Source organism: Bufo bufo, chromosome 2 (assembly GCF_905171765.1).
Source record: "Bufo bufo chromosome 2, aBufBuf1.1, whole genome shotgun sequence".
Taxonomy (NCBI): domain Eukaryota; kingdom Metazoa; phylum Chordata; class Amphibia; order Anura; family Bufonidae; genus Bufo; species Bufo bufo.
In genome coordinates, this window is record NC_053390.1 from 397,816,299 (window position 1) to 397,836,618 (window position 20,320).

Sequence of the window (20,320 nt, forward strand, 5' to 3'; positions counted from 1 at the left end):
TCTGCACTCAATAGCCCATAATGAGAAAGTATAAACAGAATTTTAGAAATTTCTGCAAATTTATTAAAAAGGAGAAACTAAAATTTAGCATGGGCATAAGTATTCAGACCCTTTGCTATTACACCTAAAATGGGGGGCCTCCTATTTCATATGATCATCTTTGAAATGTTTATACACCTTGGTTGGAGTCCAAATGTGGTAAAGTCAGTTGACTGAACAAGATTGGGAAAGAGATATCCCTGTATATATAAGTTCGTACAGCTGAAAATCCATAGCAGAGCAATAACCAACACATAAGGAAAAAAAATCAACCTGTCAAGCTCAGAGATGGGAACTTGTAGAGGCACAGTTCTAGAGAAAGTTACAAAATATTTCTACAGCACTGAAAGTTCTCAAGAGCACAGTGGACTCCATAATTCTTAAATAGAAGAAGTTTGGAACAACCAGAATTATGTAATTGGGTAAGGAGGGCATTGGTAAGAGAGGTGAACAAGAACCTAATGGTCACTTTGGCTGGGCTCCAGAGATCCTTGGTGCACATGGAAGACACTTTCAGAAGGCAAACCATCACTGCAGAGTCGCCAAAAAGAAGCCTTTCTTCAGTAAAAGACATATGAAAGTTTGCAAAAACAAAAACACCTAAAGGGCTCTCAGACTGTGAGTAACAAAACTTTCTGGTCTGATGAAACAAAGATAAAAAATTTTTACCTCAATTCTAAGCTGCATGTTTGGAGGAAAGCAGGCAATGCCCAATATAAACCCGAAGCATGGTGGCAGCATCATCATTCTGCATCATTCTGCAGAGTATGAAACTGGTCAGTGTTGGAGGAAAGCTAAATGAAACAACGTAGAGAGATATTCTTAATTAAAACCTGATCCAGTGTGCTGTGGACCTCATACTGGGCCTAAAGTTTACCTTCCAACAAGGCAATAACTGTATGCACACAGCCAACAAAACACAGGAGTGGCATAAAGGGGTTGTACAAGAATGGGGAAGGAAGTGATTAGCACTCCCCTCCTTGGCCAGACCTGTAAAGAGAAGATTACTTACCTGCTTCCCCGTGCTGGCTCCTTCTCCTGCGATGCTCTACTGGGCACCCTCGCTGTAACCATCCTGTTTGACATCCCCGCAGCCAATCACTGGACATGGCAGAGTTCAGATCCCCTTGCATCATGTGACCATTTGTCATGATGTAATTGGATCTGGTCACTGCTGCGGCAAGTGATTTGTCATTATAGGGTATTGAATCCCCAGGGTATTGACTTTTTTATTTTAGCAGAAGGCCACAACATAACAAAATGTGAAACGTAAAGGATCTGAAGACTTTCTGAATGCACTGTATGTAATAATAAGTTCAACTACAGCTTGTAGGTTTTGATCTTGATGGTAGAGTTTTTTATTATTCAACATACGGCAATATTCATGTGCTACGTTTCGGCACGCAAGCCTTCCTCAGACACTATGTTGCAGTTATGACGGAAAAAGGGTAGAGAGGTGAACAGGTAGACGCAGTATATAGGAATCATGTGAATTACATGTGTATGAAAGAGCGCCTCTTTCATACACATATAATTTACATGATTCACCTCTCTACCTTTTTTTCCATCATAACTGCGGCATAGTGTCTGAGGAAGGCCTGTGTGCCTAAACGTAACACATGAATATTGTTGTATGTTGAATAATAACAAAACTCTACCATCAAGATCAAAACCTACAAGCTGAAGTTGTATTTATTATTGGAAACAGGGTTAGAACCCTACTTACAGCTAACACACGGAGTGCGACAAAGATTTATTGCACTATATGTTAGTGATTACAATATTAGAGTGAAAGGATGTTTTTTTGGGTTAAACTGTACAATTAAAAAGAAGCTCTAGTGCCCTATTGGTTCACTTCCAGACTGGATGCAGGATGATATACGATTAGGCATGGAGGCATGCATTTTCCATATGTCTTGTAGGTGGACCAAACTATTATCTCTACTGGTGGTATTTCTGGTCTATCTGGAGCCAGTTTGCCATGTGCCTGTGCCTACATGTAACAACAACAACAATAGCAGGCAATTCATGAAAATGACCATCCTGCTTCTCTCAGTTCAATGATGTGCCCCATCTTAAAGTCTGTCAACTGAGCATAATGTCTTCAAGTGTGTCATACAGGCTTATCTGGCTATCAATGCTCTATCACCAAGAGCTACCATACCCAAAAGTAGCCTCTGAGAGCTTTTTTATAGGGCAGCAAGGGAAGCAATTTTATGCCCTCTTTTGGGAAGACCCAGTGTGTAATCATACAACTCCTGTAATCATTTACATATGTGTCTGAGACATAACTGCATGCCAAGTTTTCGCAGCAATCCGACATTTCTATTTCTAACTGAGCACAAGATTATTATTATTTTTTGTCAATGAATGTAATTGAATGAATTACATTATTCACACCTAATGTATGCATTTGAGTAACCTCCTCAATATTACAAGGTAGATTTCCCCTGCTACAATTAATTTACAAATGAATGCCAGAGATGATATTTTGGGGGGGTGTTGCTCACTTGACAGCATCGGTTGTAAGGCAGTAATTACCATTTCTAGGTAAGGCACATTAATACTTTGTTTCCTATACAAAGTTAAATGCCTTCTCCAGAGAATACCCCCTTGTTGACTAGACAGGGCTGTCAATTTTGTTTGCCTGCCACATTTGGAGTTCCCATGAGGGATGCAAAGGTTCATGAAAAGAGAGTAGCAGAGTAGGCAGCCTAATTCATTGTGAATTGAGCAAAGAACTCTAATTCAGATAAATGTCCGACCCCACTGCATCCAACCTGTTATTACAACAGACATGCTGTATCTGTGCAGTAAATTAGCTAAACCCCAATAGGGCTTGGTGGGAGCTTATGTTCAAGTATATAATTTGAGCAATGAGGGAACTGTCTCCGTGACCAGACTGAGTGATTTCTTTCATATTAAAAGAGATTGTTTGGCCTGTCTTCCAGCACTTTTGACCCCTCTTTGTGTTACATATTACAGGCTTATTATTCTCCTTGAAATAAACTATACTATACTTTTGAGGTTAGTTTGAGGTTGGGGACCCCATAATGTTGACTGCTATTTCTAATTGATGGCACTGAACTGCTTTGAGAGTGTCTCCATACTGGTAAAAAATTAACAGTAAGTTCTACTCCGAATACCCCATTATTAAAATAAGTGATCTGCTTCCATGAAGGTGATTTTTAGTTTTATTACGAATGTTACTGGTCTAACATTGCATTTTGCAGCATACATGTTGTAAAATTGGTTTCTCATTGACTTATCTTATCTTGTTGGGCTCTGACAGAGAATACAAGCTATGTATATATGCTTTACAATCAAGAAGCCATAGTCGCCAGTAGAGATGAGCAAATTGTTATGTAAGAATTGATTTGTCTCATCAAACAGAGTTCTGCACCGGCAATGGGGGTGCCCCAGAAGCAGAGGAGGTTATTTTTGCTACTTGATTGATAGGGCCAGACACTTTGACTAGCCCTCACAATCTCGCACCTGTGCCACTGCTCCTAGGCCCTCATTAATACTGTCTACTTATATACACAGTCAAGTCACATTATTATGACTACCTGCTAATATTAAGAGTAACCACCATGCGTGGCATGGACAGCAGCTGGATGGACTGGGAATGACTGAATAAGGTCCTTGCAGGTTGTCACAGGTATCTGGAACCATGCTGACTGCATTGCATCCCACATCTGCTGGACAGTGCATAGGGGAGGATCCATTGAGGAAACAATGGTCCTACAGCTGCACAATTGGGTTCAAGTGTGGGGAATTAGGGGGCCATAGTATTGCTTGGAAGTCTTGGTCATGCTTTTCCACACAATGTCAGACATTTCTAGCCGTGTGACATATTGCATTGTCTTTCTGGAAGATCCCATCTGCCCCATGGAAGACAATTTATTATTATTATTATTTATTATTTAAGCGCCATTCATTCCATGGCGCTGTACATAGGATAAGGGGTGCACATACATAATACAGACAATTGCACTAAGCATGAACAAGACGAGTTACAAACTGGTACAGAAGGAGAGAGGGCCCTGCCCGTGAGGGCTTACAATCTACAATTAGCATACAAGTGTGCACGTGATCTGCAAGGATGGATTTACACCCAATTTGATTGAGGCTGTCTTCTACAGAGAATGCTATGAAAACATTCCCCGGACCATAATGCTGCCACCACCAGCTTGTGTTCTTCCAGCAATGGTTGCAGGGTGTTTGTTCTCTGATATTTCTCATCTGACACGCCAACGTTCACCTCTCACATCAATAGCACAAGGTGCTCCAGAGTTTTCATGTCAACTATCCACAATAGTGCTATTTGTCTACTCATGATACACTTTCACCACAGCAGCATATGAACAGTTCACAAACTGCACAGTTTCAGAGATACTGCCACCCTTTCCCCCAAAGCATCCTTTTTTGCAACTCTGATAAATAGCCCCTTTTACCCATGACAGCAACGAGGGATATGTCTGCAGACAGTCTACCACACACCTTATATACCCACCAAGCCAACTCATGACACGTGACTTTCTTCATGATATACACGCTGCCGATGTCAAAAGCCGGAGGTGGCCATAATAATGTGACTCAACTGTGTATCTCTGTGATATCTTGGATGACATCATTTCTGCTCATTTATGAACCTTTTCATTAAGCCTATTGATAGTGTAATGTCCCTGTAAATACCATCTGGGAACAGAATACACCAATAAAGCTCTTTTGTCTCATCACCTCCATTTTTCTTCTACCCAATCATATTTTTGTAGGCTTGTTTAATAATAGTTCTCATATTGGACATGGAAACTGAACCAGTAGCAATCTATTAGCAAATTCAATAGCATGCTCTGCAGGATGGCTCCCGAATGGAAAGATCGGTTGCAATGTGCAATATCACTGTTTTGGTTCGCACTGCCACCGACTATATTCATTAAATAGTGTAAAATGATCTATGTATGAATTCTTTGAAATTTACTCCCTATCGGTATTTAGATACATATTGGATGAAATATTTCATTTGAATGTATAATAATGGGGCAGATTTTATGATGTGTACAAAATCATGACTCTAATAAAAGTTTACCATATGTCTTGTAGTATAATTCTGGCCTAGTTGTATTGAAGTGTGAAACCTTGACAAATGGTAGCGCTATAAAAGTTGGTGCCAGACTTTGGTGTAGCAGCCATTTATTCTGTATCATACAACACTCTCCTATCTTTTCATGCATATAAATGTCACTGACTTTCAATACACCTACGCCTCAAAATCTGCCCCCATTGTCAGTTCTTTTAAGACGTTAAGGATATGTCTCCAGAGTTATGGGTGTGGTTTGTTTCTGTTTGTTTTTAATGCAGACCATCCGGATTGCACCCAGAGGATGAAGGAGCAATTGGGGCAATGGGAAAATTAGAAATGTAACTGGGTAAATATTATTTCTTATAAGATTAATTTCTGACTTTATTGTGTGAAGCTTTTTTTTATAATTTTTTTTTTTTGCCACAGTCTGTTCCATTTAATGTGATCAGTTGATAACATACACAAATGCTTTCAGTTACATCTTAACCAATTTAAAGAGTCAACTTTCATATAGCTCACTCATAGGTGTCCATTAGAGATGAGCGAATCGAATCCCAAGAAGTGGAATTTGATCTGAATTTCAGGATAAATTTGATTGGCCTAGAAGCTGAATTTCCTCATGCTGCGTGTCAGCAAATCGATTTAACCTGAAATAGTATAAAAAGCAAAAAAATTCAAACTTACCTCCTCCATTTGCTCGCGACTGGCCACCAGCCTCCATCTTGCTTAAAGATCTTGGCCGCACAAGACTTCGACCGAGATGGCGGCGGCCGGCCCGTCGCTAGCAAATGGAGGCAGTAAGTTTGATGAAATTAATTTTTTATTGTTAATTTTACACTCGGATACCGCGATCATGTATGAACGCGGCATCTGAGTGGTACAATGATGGGGTTGGCGCTATCACAGCTCCCTGTCATTGCACCCGCTACTTACAAAAAAATGCACTTCGTGACTAAGTAATTTGTCACGAAGCAAATTTTTGGGTGAAAATCGGCTAATCAGCCGAATCGAACTTTTAAGAAATTCGCTCATCTCTAGTGTCCATTATTGAGTTGTAAAAAGAATTGCGCTGCCTTGCAGCAAATGGGATGTTTCTACAGTTAACAATTACACCAACCCTAGTTATAGCAGAAGTAAAGTAAGATACTGTAAATAATAATTAATAAACTAGTAGAGGCTCCATTATAGACCCTAACATCCAATGTTTGACAATGTGCAGACTTTTTGGTATTCAAGTTGAATTGATAGAAAAATGAGGCCATCAGCAAATCTAGAATGCCGATCCTCAGATGGATTTATTGAAGCAGATGCTTACTTATATAGGGTGATGTGCTGCCAACAAATGAGGATTTTCTGTGTCACATATAAGAGGTCATCACTAATTATCAGGAACGAGTGTTCGTACAAACATCCTTCCTTGATAATTGCTCCGGTCCATGGCCCAAGTAAAAGGGCCTTCAGTTTACATTGTCTACAGGATTAGTAGTAGTAATATACTGGCAGATGGCAGAACTAGAAAAAAACTAAAATTGAAAAAAATTTGGGTGCAAAGCCCAATGGGAATAAGCTTACCCAATGTATAGAGTCCAAAAAATTTGCTTGAGAAAGGCTCACATTGAGCCGAAACGTTGCCTTGTCACATGGGGGAATAAAGTTTAAAATTTTTCTTTACAAGTCTGGAGTGCTGCCTGTTTTTTGGACAATATATATATATATATATATATATAAAACACAAAATTATTTCGTACAAAATTCATCTCTATTAAGTTCTGTTGCAGCAGAGATATTGGAAGCACACAAAGGAACCTGCTCACATTAATACATTAATTTGATGTAAGAGAAAACAAGTGTCATCATTTTGGTGACCTGCTGCTAGTCAATCCAAGTGTTTAGGAAGTAACTAGATGTTTCATCTGTATGGCCAATGCCAGTATTCTCCACCCTTTTTTATTGAGATAAGTGGTAAATATAAATGATTCTCCTCCTTCTCCATAGGAATTAACATGTATGTTTAGATGAAGAAGCTCTTAACGTGTCCCTATATTTTAATAAATATATATAAAATGTTTTGATCGGTGGTGGTCTGAGTGCTAAGACCTTCAGAGATTTCTAGAATGAGGAGAATGATAGGTCACCCTGACATATAAATTCTTTTTTTTTTTAAGTGTACGGGGACTTTAAATTTTACTAACGTTGTATCAGAATTGCATGTCTTCAGGAAACAGGGCGAGTGATTAGACTCATAAAAAGCAAAGTCAATCCACAGAAGTTAAAAATTATGTAATATCTCTACCGAACAATATTGAAGCCACACCACAAAATGATGGGTTCCAGATTGCTTGTTTGACATATTGTCTACTTTTGAATTGTTTTTACAGATAGAAATTGGTTATGTGACAATAGTAAGATTAATATGAGAGCCATCTGATTAATCAGAAGTTAAAGCTTCATTAGGTGAGCGTAAAACAATACAAGTGCAGTACTCATTAGGCTAGCTGTCCCTGGAAGACAAGTGTAGAGGTCTGTGAAGACGGCTATTACTGAAACATTATTAATATCTCTGAGGCTTAGTTATTCAGTGACATTGCACACCACCAATGTAACATTATTTTTTTCTTCTATTAATTTAACTAACATTCATAAGTTTTGTTTTTTTTTGCAGTAGACTACTGTAAAGGAGTTTAGAATTTTTATGAACAATATAACAAATAGTAAACAATTATGTTTTCAATTTCAAAAATCTATATATTTTCTCATCAGCAGTAGTGAAAATATAGCATTTAATTCTGAAAGATTTTCTCTGATATGTACCCAGGACAGAACTTCACTATAAAATGATCTCTGGGTTAAGCCTGTTCACAGCCCTTTCCCTCTACTCTGAGTGATAACTGTAGCATCCAACCAGGAGACCACTACAGCTGTCTCTCAGAGCAGAGGGAAGGGGCTGTGATGCGTCTCAAAGCAGAGATCACATCACAGTGAAGCTCTGCCCTGGACACTTACAAGACCAAAATGTCGCCGAATAAAACTTAAACTGAAAAACACAAAAGGTGTACTTGTACTGTACCCCTAGCTAGTGCTGTCAGAAGTTTAGCATGGCCAAAAGTGTATCATAACTATAGTAGTTGGGTGATGAGAGGATCTTCAAGCCTTCAAACCTAGTGACCCAGATCATTCTTAATCCACTCCTGCCTATATTAATGAAAATTGATGTTATGATTTGAAGTTTCCCAAGCATTTTTCGAGTATATTCGTAGAGGTGACTTTAATTATGGGGCATTTTTTTTTATTAATTACTAAAGTAATTAGCATTGAGTTATTAATTGATGCATGTATGTTTGTCTCTCCTATTGGCAATGGATGATATGCCTCCCATTTTCTTCTTATGTAATTGTCAATGGGGGTTATCAATTGTGTAGGGATAAATAGGTTGGCAGTGACAGAATGATTTTTAATGGGTTTCTCTCTTGGTTTGCATTAGAGCTGATCTGCTGCTTTCTCTCTGTGTTAACAGCAGCTGGTTTAGTATTGTGTGCTAAAGGAAGACACTGAGTATAAATTGCCTCATTACAGTACTGTCACCGCTCTTTATACATAGGAACGAGAATTTGTGTTATGCATTAGGGAATGGTTTACTGAGCTCATGACTTTAGGAGCAGTTGATGTTCCTCACATAGGTGATAAATAAAGTGTTAATATATCAAGCTTCATAGAGCCACCATAGCCCTTAGTGAGTGTCAATTAAGTATGCTTCTAATTTCAGGATGGCAATAGTGCTAAGTGATTATAGTATGAGTGGCGGGTATTTGCCGCACATTCTTGTGTAAACAGCTCTATTGAGTCTCTTAGATGTAGAGATGAGCTGGGCCACTGTTATCAGAGCAAAACAATGAAAATAATGGAAGTGCCGGACTTGGCACATATCTGAGACAAATGGATCCAAATGGATCCCACTGACTATAATGGGATCCAATGGGTTTCCATCCAGGAGTCTGATTTTTTAGCAAAGAAGAAAGTCCTGCATAAAGGATTTTTCTCTTCACTGTTTGTCGGAATCTGTGATAGAGGCCCTAAATGGGGCCTTCGATGCAGATATGAATAAGCCCTTAGGCCAATTTCACTTGAGCATAGTATAGGTGTGTCACACAAATGCAAATTCCTGCCCAACTGTGGGTCTGATCACCCAAGGTAACAGCATCATATGATGCTGTTCATTAGCGATCAGAACCTGTGATGCTCTTAGTTTAGGTGATTGAACCTGAGGTTGGGCCAGGATTTACAGCTATGATACCTATATACTCTTATGTGAATTTGGCATTAGGAAATCATCCAGTGCATCTTTTCCTAAAAGATTCTACCTTTGTATCCATCCTGGTTCCTGCACATTTGATTGTTTTGACTAATAAATAGCAGAAATTTTTATACCAGACAGAGAAACAGCCAAAACAATCAGTTTCTTAACAAGATGACATTGCATACGAAAGCCCACATCTCCCCATTATACAACATAAATATGAATTAAAACAGAATTTTCTGACTTTGAGTGGCATTAGGCCTTAACATAGTTAATCAGACACTTGTAAGAGGGTCAGTTCTGTGTGTGACACAGTTACAGGACCCATTCAAAGATGGTGGAATGAAGAGGCAGGCATTGCCAATCAGGTTGTAACAAACTTCATTCCCAGGGGCGCAATGTTTGGAGATTACAGTCATAATAGTCACATGTCTTGGTGGATACAAAGTCTATTTAGCTGGTTGAGCTTGGTGGTTACAATTGGCAGCATAACAATAGGACAGACAGCTAGGGCACACACCTTATTAGTTGTAATTTCTATTAAACAACAAACGTCATATTGGTAGTAGTCTCCTAGTGAGGACATAAAGTGTATGGGTTCCAATATAAAAGGCTCCAAAGACAACTCACTTTACTGACTTGGCAGGGCACTTTGGGACAGTACAGTAATATACTCCAGGGCATTCCTCAACTCACAGTGTTTTCAGAAACACCTTGTGTTAAGGGCTGCAGCTGGTGCTGGGAAAGCTGTCTTACCACTAGAGATGAGCAAAGTTTTAATAATTTTTGGCTACTTCAACAATTTTCACAAAGAAATTTGCTTCATGCCAAATGACATAGTCATGAAGTTTATTTCTTTGTAAGTGCCAAGCGCAATGACGGGGAACGGCGCTTACACTGCCTCCCATCATTGAACACCTCAAATGTCGCGTTCATAGTTGATCGCAGCATCTGAGATAAAAAATGAAGGCTTTCAGGGGTAAATCAGTTTAAAAAAAATACCTTATCCATTTGAGCGCAAAGAGGCCGCTATGGCCATCTTGATTGAAGATCCCACGTGAAATCTTGCACGGTGCGTGATGACGTCATCACGTCGGCTACCATGGTGATGTCATATGTCACCACGCATGAGATTTCATGCGGGATCTTCAAGCAAAATGGTGGCCTCTTTGCTCTCAAATGGATGAGGTGAGTATATTGGCGTTTTTTTACTGCCAGGGAAAATTGATTCGTTACCATTAAGCACGAGGAAATTCAGCTTCACAGCGAATCGCAATTTCTCTGAAATTCGGATCGAAGTCCACTTCGGATACTTTGATTCGCTTAACCCTACTTACCACCCAACAGATTCTGAGGATTAACTGCTCTACCTTGGCTCGCTGGCCAGACCCAACTCCACTCTCAGAGACCAGGACAATTTGCTAGAGCAGCTGTCTGTCAGTCTCCTGCAGCTAGTCGCACCTACACACCTGACACACTATGCTGTCCACTGCTCCACAATGAGGCATACAAGGCAACCCTATGTGTATGTGACTCTGTCCTGAACAGATCCTATGTGACACCATGCTTCAGTGTCCACACCCATGACTAGAACCACTGCAACCCAGCTGCCTGACTACAGTATTACACGTAACACAATCAGCAGCCACTGTTAAATGTACATTGTCTGCAAATGTAGGTGGTAAACAAACATAATATGACCCAGTTAACCTCACTGGTTATCAGTGGTCCAATGCACAATAAATAAAGTTCAGTTCAGACACATCTTTGATAAAGGCAGTTCAGAGTTTCAGGTGTTTTAGCAGGATGAGCTAAGTTGGTTTTGGTTTCTATTTGTTCTCAAAGGTCCCAGCATAACACTCAAAGAAAAATAACATGCCGAGAAAGACAGGTAGCCATTGTTTTTAAAACCTCTAGTCACCAGGACTGACAAGTTCTGTCCCTAACTGAACTCTGCCTAGTGATGTTACTGTGCCCAGTGTGAAAGACTATGAACGTATTTCACTAAGTGGTGTCCTGCAGGGCCCTTGGAAATGGACCATTGCTCAATTGTTCAATTCTGCCATGCTTCTCACTATTTTACTTTTTTCTACGTCTCTGTATTCTGTGATCCTCTAGTTGCTCACAGGGGTACAGGGATACAAAATTCCACAGCGCCAATATTTTGTCTATGCAATGATGCATAAATTATTATATTGTTATAAACCAGAGATGGGTATCAGTATGGGACATTGATACTCCAGCTATTAGATTCACTTTTATAAAATTATAATTACTATAATGTGCTTATGGAAACAAAATATCTCTTATTGATCTCCACATCATTATAATATATTTGGGTAGCTTAAAATGAAATGAGTAGAAATGACCAGAATGGAATCAGACTTGTGAACACAGCTTGTATGGATAGACAAGCAGAGCCCAGTTGCTTGTTGGAAGCTTCATGGGTCATTATTTTGCACATACAGTGTAGTGTTAGGTTATTAAACAAAAGTGTAATAGATTAAAGAGTGACAAGAGCTGCAGGAATCAATTATTTTTCAACTGAGGTGGCATAATGGAAATCAACGTCTATGAAGGAACTCTTGTTACAAAGTTATGAGGTGCAACGCTAATGCACTGCCATGAGTTCATCTTTATTATTGTGTTACACCTGAATCAATTGACAAAGTCGTCTTTTTTCTCTTATTCTCCTTCCCTTTAAGCAAGAGATGGCACTTAATTGAATAAAAGTCAATGTAATTATATTAACTGACTCAGTGTTAGTGCTGACAGAAGGAGAGGAACACAGCTCTACACATCTGCCTGCACATTTGTGCATTCAGTTTGGCTTGACAGAAATTGAAGATGTCTACACACTCTAATTAGATTTTTTTTTTTTTTTACTGCAAGAGAACAGAATGAAGGAGATACCCCTATAAGTCTATGTGCATCTGAGAAATTTTTGAGTTCTTTTTTCAAGTGTTAATTAATTTCTTAAACCTACGGTACTTTTGAAAACTCCCGAATGCCTAATAAAAAATAACAGTAGTAATAATAAAAAATATGATAATATTCATATATAGTTTAGACTGATATGTTATGATCTGAATTTTCCTAGAGCACCATCACAGGGAAGCAAAGTCCATACATTACAACACAAGAGATGTCCTCCAAAGCAAGAGATGTTCATTCTCTGCTCTGGCAAATAGATGAGGATCTTGCATGAGGGGATCCTAGCTACCATCTCAGAATTCTTTAAAAAATGCACTTGACAACAAGGTTTTCTAAACCTGATAACCTCTTAAAACTGCACGTCTGCAGACTCTCCCTCACCTTGACTTTAACATGAACTATATGAAGTGTTTCATAAACTCAATACATGAATGTAGTTTAACCAACTCTTAGCTCATGATTCCATTTTCTGTGTATTATGTCTAGTTTAGTTTACAGTTATTCAAAGGAGGTGAATGGGCACTCTTCTATCTGGACGCACACAGAATTAATATGGCATTACTAAATTCATTTATTGTGTAGATGCATGTATCAAAGGAAACAGGAGATATAGGTATATAATAAGTATAACAAAAATCAATATCCGTACCGATAACTCCAAGATAGGAATATAATAATATAATAAAAAGCAAGACGTCATACATAAAATCAGCAATACTGCGAATAATCACAAAAAATATAATAAAATATGCATACTAGTTATCATAAACTAAGTAGGGTAGCTACTGGGATACAGATATTGCAACCCAAGCAGAGTTCATTCAAATCTCAGGTTGGAGCAAGTGGATATGTCCTCCTATATTGCAATGCACAGGTTTGAGATTGAGGCTGAAAAAGTGTATATCAAACACAAAACTGTGAACTGTAGGTGAAGAAATCCAAGTCCATGTAAAGTCTTAATAAGGCCTCATGCACACGACCGTTGTGTGCATCCGCGGCCGTTGTTCCGTTTTCCTTTTTTTTTTTATGCGTTCCCATTGACTTTCAATGGGTCCATGGAAAAATTGGAAAATGCACCGTTTGGCTTCCGTGTCCGTGATCCGTTTTTCCAGTCCGTGAAAAAAATATGACCTGTCCTATTTTTTTCACTGACAAAGGTTCACGGACCCATTCAAGTCAATGGGTCCGTGAAAAATCACGGATGCACACAAGATAGTCATCCGCGTCCGTGATCCGTGTCCGTGATCCGTGTCCGTTTTTCCTATCATTTTCAATGCAAACTTGACTTAGTTATTTTTTTCACTTTTCATGTCCGTGGATCCTCCAAAAATCAAGGAAGACCCATGGATGAAAAAACGGACACGGATCACGGAACAACGGAAACCGTTTTTGCGGACCGCATGAGGCCTAATACTGTGAAAAAAGACTCTGAAAAATATACAAAAAGATGGTGAACATGCAGCAGAGATAGATGTTGTGAGCTTTAAAGTGGCAATGTGCTCACAGAAAAAATATATGTATAAAAATGTTTGATCAAGGTGATGAATCGTGTATTGCCCACAATCTGAAGGAGCTCTGCAGTAATGGTAGTACAATCGCTTCCCTAAGATATATATCTAGTATCTCTTTAGGGAAATGTAGCTTACTATATTGCTTCATATATAATGTTGCAGTCTGGGATATTCGATTCACAATGTGATCTAGCAAGAGGTTTCCGTATTAAATATTAGATAGTGCTGTTTGTCAGAGAATAGTCCAGTACTCACATGTATGGAGATGGTATCCAGTTCGTGGCGTCCCACGTGGCGTGAGTAAAGGGTAAGCTTACCTCTGGCTTTTATCTGTTATGAATCTAGGATTTCGGTAATACCTCACTGGTGCACATACAGTCTGTTATGACTGGTGAACAGATCCTGCAGTAGGTCAGAGGTATTTCTCTGGTTGTCCCGGAGTCAGTTTGTAGTATGGTTCCCTGTTTGTCTCGGGCGTCCCTCGTGTCTCCGGCAATACTTGTGCAGGTAATTAGGCTTCGCTAGCTTCCTGCTACTTCCTGTAGCACGTCAGACGCTACCGAGAAGTCTGGGCTCCTTTTAAAATGAAAGCGCTTTCTTTAACAACAGCTAAAACAGCAATGTTGATTTTTCCATTTGCCGGTTATTGCCAGATACAAATCTCTTATCCTCCACGCCAGACGCGTTTCAAAGGCAACGTGTCTGGCGTGGAGGATAAGAGATTTGTATCTGCACAAGTATTGCCGGAAACACGAGGGACGCCCGAGACACACAGGGAACCATACTACAAACTGACTCCAGGACAACCAGAGAAATACCTCTGACCTACTGCAGGATCTGTTCACCAGTCATAACAGACTGTATGTGCACCAGTGAGGTATTACCGAAATCCTAGAGTCATAACAGATAAAAGCCAGTGGTAAGCTTACCCTTTACTCACGCCACGTGGGACGCCACGAACTGGATACCATCTCCATACATGTGAGTACTGGACTATTCTCTGACAAACAGCACTATCTAATATTTAATACGGAAACCTCTTGCTAGATCACATTGTGAATCGAATATCCCAGACTGCAACATTATATATGAAGCAATATAGTAAGCTACATTTCCCTAAAGAGATACTAGATATATATCTTAGGGAAGCGATTGTACTACCATTACTGCAGAGCTCCTTCAGATTGTGGGCAATACACGATTCATCACCTTGATCAAACATTTTAATATATTTTTTTTTTCTGTGAGCACATTGGCACTTTAAAGCTCACAACATCCATCTCTGCTGCACGTTCACCATCTTTTTGTATATTTTTCACAGTCTTTTTTCACAGTATTAGGGTCCATTCACACGTCCGTTTTTTCTTTCCTGATCTGTTCCGTTTTTTCAGGAACAGATCAGGACCAGATATGGACCCATTCATTTTCAATGGGTCCTGGAAAAAATCGGACAGCACAATGTGTGCTGTCCGTTTCCGTTGTTCCGTTCCGCATGTCCGTTTAAATATAAAACATGTCCTATTCTTGTCCTGAAAAATAGGATCCTGGACCAATACAAAGTCAATGGATCCGCAAAAAACGGAAGACATTCGTATGTCATTACGTATGTCATCCGTTTTATGCGGATTCCGTTCCTGGAAATTAGGCTTCCTCCCCAGTATTAAATGTGCCCCCCTCCCTCTATATTCATTGGTGGCCAGTGCGGCAGTGCGGATTCCCAGTAAGTTTTCTACAGATCTGATTTTTCACTTCGTGAAAAACTCAGATCCGACAGTATATTCTAACACAGAGGCGTTCCCATGGTGATGGGGACGCTTCTAGTTAGAATATACTGAGAACGGTGTACATGACTGCCCCCTGCTGCCTGGCAGCACCCGATCTCTTACAGGGGGCTGTGATCTGCACAATTAACCCCTCAGGTGCTGCGCCTGAGGGGTTAATTGTGCATATCATAGCCCCCTATAAGAGATCAGGGGCTGCCAGGCAGCAGGGGGCAGACCCCCCTCCCTCCCCAGTATTAAATGTGCCCAGTGCGGTCTCACCTCTCCCCCCCCCCATCATCGGTGCCCAGTGCGGATTCCCAGTAATAATAAATGTGCCCAGTGCGGCCTCCCCCCTCCCCCCCCCCCCTCATCGGTGGCAGTGCGGATTCCCAGTAATAATAAATGTGCCCAGTGCGGTCTCACCTCTCCCCCCCCCCCCCCATCATTGGTGGCAGCGGAGAGTACCGATCGGAGTCCCAGTTTAAATCGCTGGGGCTCCGATCGGTTACCATGGCAGCCAAGACGCTATTGCAGTCTTGGCTGCCATGGTTACTTAGCAATAAATACAAGCATTATACTTACCTGCGACTGCGAGCTGCGATGTGTGTCCGGCCGGGAGCTCCTCCTACTTGTAAGTGACAGGTCTGTGCTAAAAGCAATGCGCCGCACAGACCTTTCACTTACAAGTAGGAGGAGCTCCCGGCCGGTCAGACATCGCAGCTCGCAGTCGCAGGTAAGTATTAATACTGGGAATACGCACTGGCCACCGATGATGGGGGGGGGGAGAGGTGAGGCCGCACTGGGCACATTTAATACTGGGGAGGGAGGGGGGTCTGCCCCCTCCTGCCTGGCAGCACCTGATCTCTCACAGGGGGCTATGATTCGCACAATAATTGTGCGGATCACAGCCCCCTGTAAGAGATCGGGTGCTGCCAGGCAGCAGGGGGCAGTCATGGACACCGTTCTCAGTTTATTCTAACTAGAAGCGTCCCCATCACCATGGGAACGCCTCTGTGTTAGAATATACTGTCGGATTTGAGTTTTCACATGTTTCCGTTTTTTGCGGATCCGCCAAAAACGGATGACATACGGAAACATTTTCAGGAACAACGGATCCGCAAAAAACGGACCGAAAATCGGGATGTAGAAAAATACGGACGTGTGAATGTAGCCTTATACAGACTTTACATGGACTTGGATTTCTTCACCTACAGTTCACAGTTTTGTGTTTGATATACACTTTTTCAGCCACAATCTCAAACCTGTGCATTGCAATATAGGAGGACATATCCACTTGCTCCAACCTGAGATTTGAATGAACTCTGCTCGGGTTGCAATATCTGTATCCCAGTAGCTACCCTACTTAGTTTATGATAACTAGTATGCATATTTTATTGTATTTTTTTTTTATTATTTGCAGTATTACTGATTTTATGTATGACGTCTTGCTTTTTATTATATTATTATATTCCTATCTTGGAGTTATCGGTACGGATATAGATTTTTGTTATACTTATTATATACCTATATCTCCTGTTTCCTTTGATACATGCATCTATACAATAAATGAATTTAGTAATGCCATATTAATTCTGTGTGCGTCTAGATATAAGAGTGCCCATTCACCTCCTTTGAATAACTTTTGGTGATTAGAGTGCGACATCAGTTTGGAGCACCTTGCCACCCCCAATCAGAGGGAGAGCTGCCCTATACCTTTCCTTCCCTATTTTACAGTTATGGCTACTGTAGTTTCACAACGCTCTGCCAGATCTGATGTATGACAGATACTACCAGTGCCTGATGGACCTTATTGACTTGTAATGAGGTCTGTCAGGTTCAGTTATTTGTCTTTTCACTGGAATAATACTACTGCATACAGAGACTACCGACAGAGGCTTCCAAATAAAACCTCTGAAAGCAATGTGAACAAAGCCATATTTATTGTAATATAGAAAATAAAATTAGTTTGGCAAGGCATGTACAAATATTGCCGTTATAAGTTTGAGTATGGTTAAGTATCAAAATGAGGAATGCGACATCTGTAGAAACTTAACCTATAGATACAGCAAGACCCATCTTAGCAGCGAAATGCTTGCAACCAACAGGGTATTACAGGGTGATGTTTTATGCAATTGTACTATTATCTAACGGATGAAGTCCGAAGAGAGTTTTGGCCACATTTTTTTCCACTAGCAGCACAGAGGTTTACTTTAAACTATTACACAACTATATAATACTAATAAGTTGTATGCAGGTGGTACTGTAGCTGTGAAGCCATTGCATGCTTCCTTAGATACACTATTGATATATCCACATTTGTGTGAAAATACAAACAGAAAAATAAAAAAATCATCAAATGTCACAGAAATATATCACCCATTTTTAAAATTAATTTCACAAATGAGCCCCTCTGAGTACTACAAATACATGGCTGAATATCTCACAACAGGCATATAGATAGTGTAAGCAGCATTTATGTATGCATGCTACATTGACATGATGATGATTCTCCAGGCTATGCATATGGTAAAATATTTAACTAGTTAACTAAAGTTTTTGTTTTTATGGCATGTTTTATTTGCATGTGTACTATTGCATGTGTCTGCATAATATTCAGTTTGACCATCATCAGTTTCAATAAAAGAAATCACAAAATAAGTTAAAATTACGACACAAGAAAATCCTTATTGATAATACAGAATATGTTTAATGGTTTCATTGATAATATAATTGGTGTTTTTCTGAATTAATTTTCAATGTTATTATCTTTTTCAATTTCAGACACAGTGCCAATATTAACCTTCACCGTAAACTGTTGACCAAAGAACTGGATGAGATGGGGCTGGACTCCTCTCAGCCCAACCTCCGAGATGAGATCTTGGCAAAAATCTATGGCGGTCAACATTCCATGGGCCTGGATATTAGAGAGGACACCACCTCACCAGTTGGTACAGAAGATTCGCACATCAATGGATATGGGCATAGCCTGGCAGACGACTACATGGTCTTAGACTTGAGTACAACCTCCAGTGTTCAGTCTAGCAGCAGTATCCATTCTTCTCGAGAGTCTGATATAGGCAGTGATGAAGGAATCCTCCTTGATGACATTGATGGTGCCAGTGACAGTGAGGAGTCCACTCAGAAGGCTAATGTCTCTGCCCCGCTCATGGGACCAGGCAATGATGTGACAGAATCTTCCTTATACAACAACTTTGCCATGAGCAATGGTGGAATAATGTGCAACATTTGCCACAAAATATACAGTAACAAAGGAACCCTGCGGGTTCATTACAAGACAGTGCATTTGCGGGAGATGCATAAATGCAAAGTCTTTGGATGTAACATGATGTTCTCCTCTGTACGCAGCCGGAATCGGCACAGTCAAAATCCTAATCTCCATAAAAACATTCCTTTCTCTGCTGTGGAATAGCTTCCAAATGGACAAATAAACTTCAGATTTCACAGATGAACTGTTCCATATTTATATATATACGTACATATATAAAAATGTATATGTATGTTATATATCTATACATAAATATATAAATCTAGATATATATTCTTTTTTAACGAACAGAGAAAAAGAAAACTACAAAACACTAGGTGCTTTTTTATGTTCACTTATTGGTGAAACTGCCCTGAAAAGGACTACCAAACAGACAAAATTAAAAACACGCGGTCACTTATACCTTTCCTTTTTTTTTTTTTTTTTTTATATTCGTCTATGGAATGAAGTACTTGGTTATCTCCAAAGATAGTGTCTTAATATTCCAGTGACTATTGCTTGCAAAGAAAAATAACATTTCTTTCTTTTCAATTTACAAACCACCCCAAGTGTTTTTTTTTTGGAGAAGACTACGCATGGTAGAGTCACCTGTAAATATGGAGTCCCATTAGGTGGACAGTGTTGTATTGATGGTTGTGTACTCCTGGTATCTTCTTGCAGTTCCATCATGCTGTATGCAGGATAACAAACCGCTGTCTAGCTCTGTTTCCTTATTTTAGCTTTAATGCACATTTTTTTGCAACACAGACACCGAACCACGACCATTTTATAACTACCTGCTAGATGTAGTATTACCCTGTTGTTGCATGCTTAAAGCACTATCTATACATTGTTCTTTTTTCCCTTTTTGTCTTTTGTACTCCTTGTATGAAAGCAGTCATGCACTTTCCCCACCCGAACACTACATAGTTGATTAATGACATAACTCTTCAGTGCTGAGAGAAGTATGGTTTGGCAAAACTCTACCACCTTCTGTGCTGAAGTGAGTAAAATAACATCATTATCTTAGGATGGCCTTACAGGGCTGGTTGGTTAAATGGCATGGTTGCCATACAGAAAAAAGTATTATTAGAGTTTTGCAAAATGTTACAACTGCAAATTTTGCACATATGACTAAACTGAATAAAATTCTGCTAAAATGTAAGCCATAGATAGAATATGGAGCTCTTGAAAAAAAATATAATATTACAGAGAAATCCCATTTTGATAGTAAGAAGAAACATACTTTGGCACTCCTGTCCCAACTCTTCCTATCCTCAAAATCCTATATAGCAGCAGAAGGATATAAGATTGCTTGTCTATACAGTATATTGTAATATAGAACAATCAATATTTTTTCCAGGGCTTACTAAATTCATCTATATAATTTGTACATGAAGGGGGTAGAATATCAGGCAGATTATTGGA

General features: G+C 39.7%; 1 protein-coding gene across 3 annotated transcripts in view; it reads left to right on the forward strand.

Annotated features, from left to right (window-relative positions):
- Positions 1-19,354, forward strand: part of BNC2 (basonuclin 2) — a 715,491-nt gene extending 696,137 nt beyond the window's left edge. For 2 of the 3 annotated variants that reach the window (XM_040417243.1, XM_040417244.1), the window contains one exon: positions 18,409-19,354. In XM_040417243.1, coding sequence (XP_040273177.1) covers positions 18,409-19,057 — 649 coding nt within the window. In that variant the 3' untranslated portion in view covers positions 19,058-19,354. Of the gene's footprint in view, positions 1-5,403; positions 5,472-18,408 lie in introns of all 3 variants that reach the window. The other variant, XM_040417247.1, reaches the window with a different exon arrangement.
- Positions 19,355-20,320: the final 966 nt, after the last annotated feature.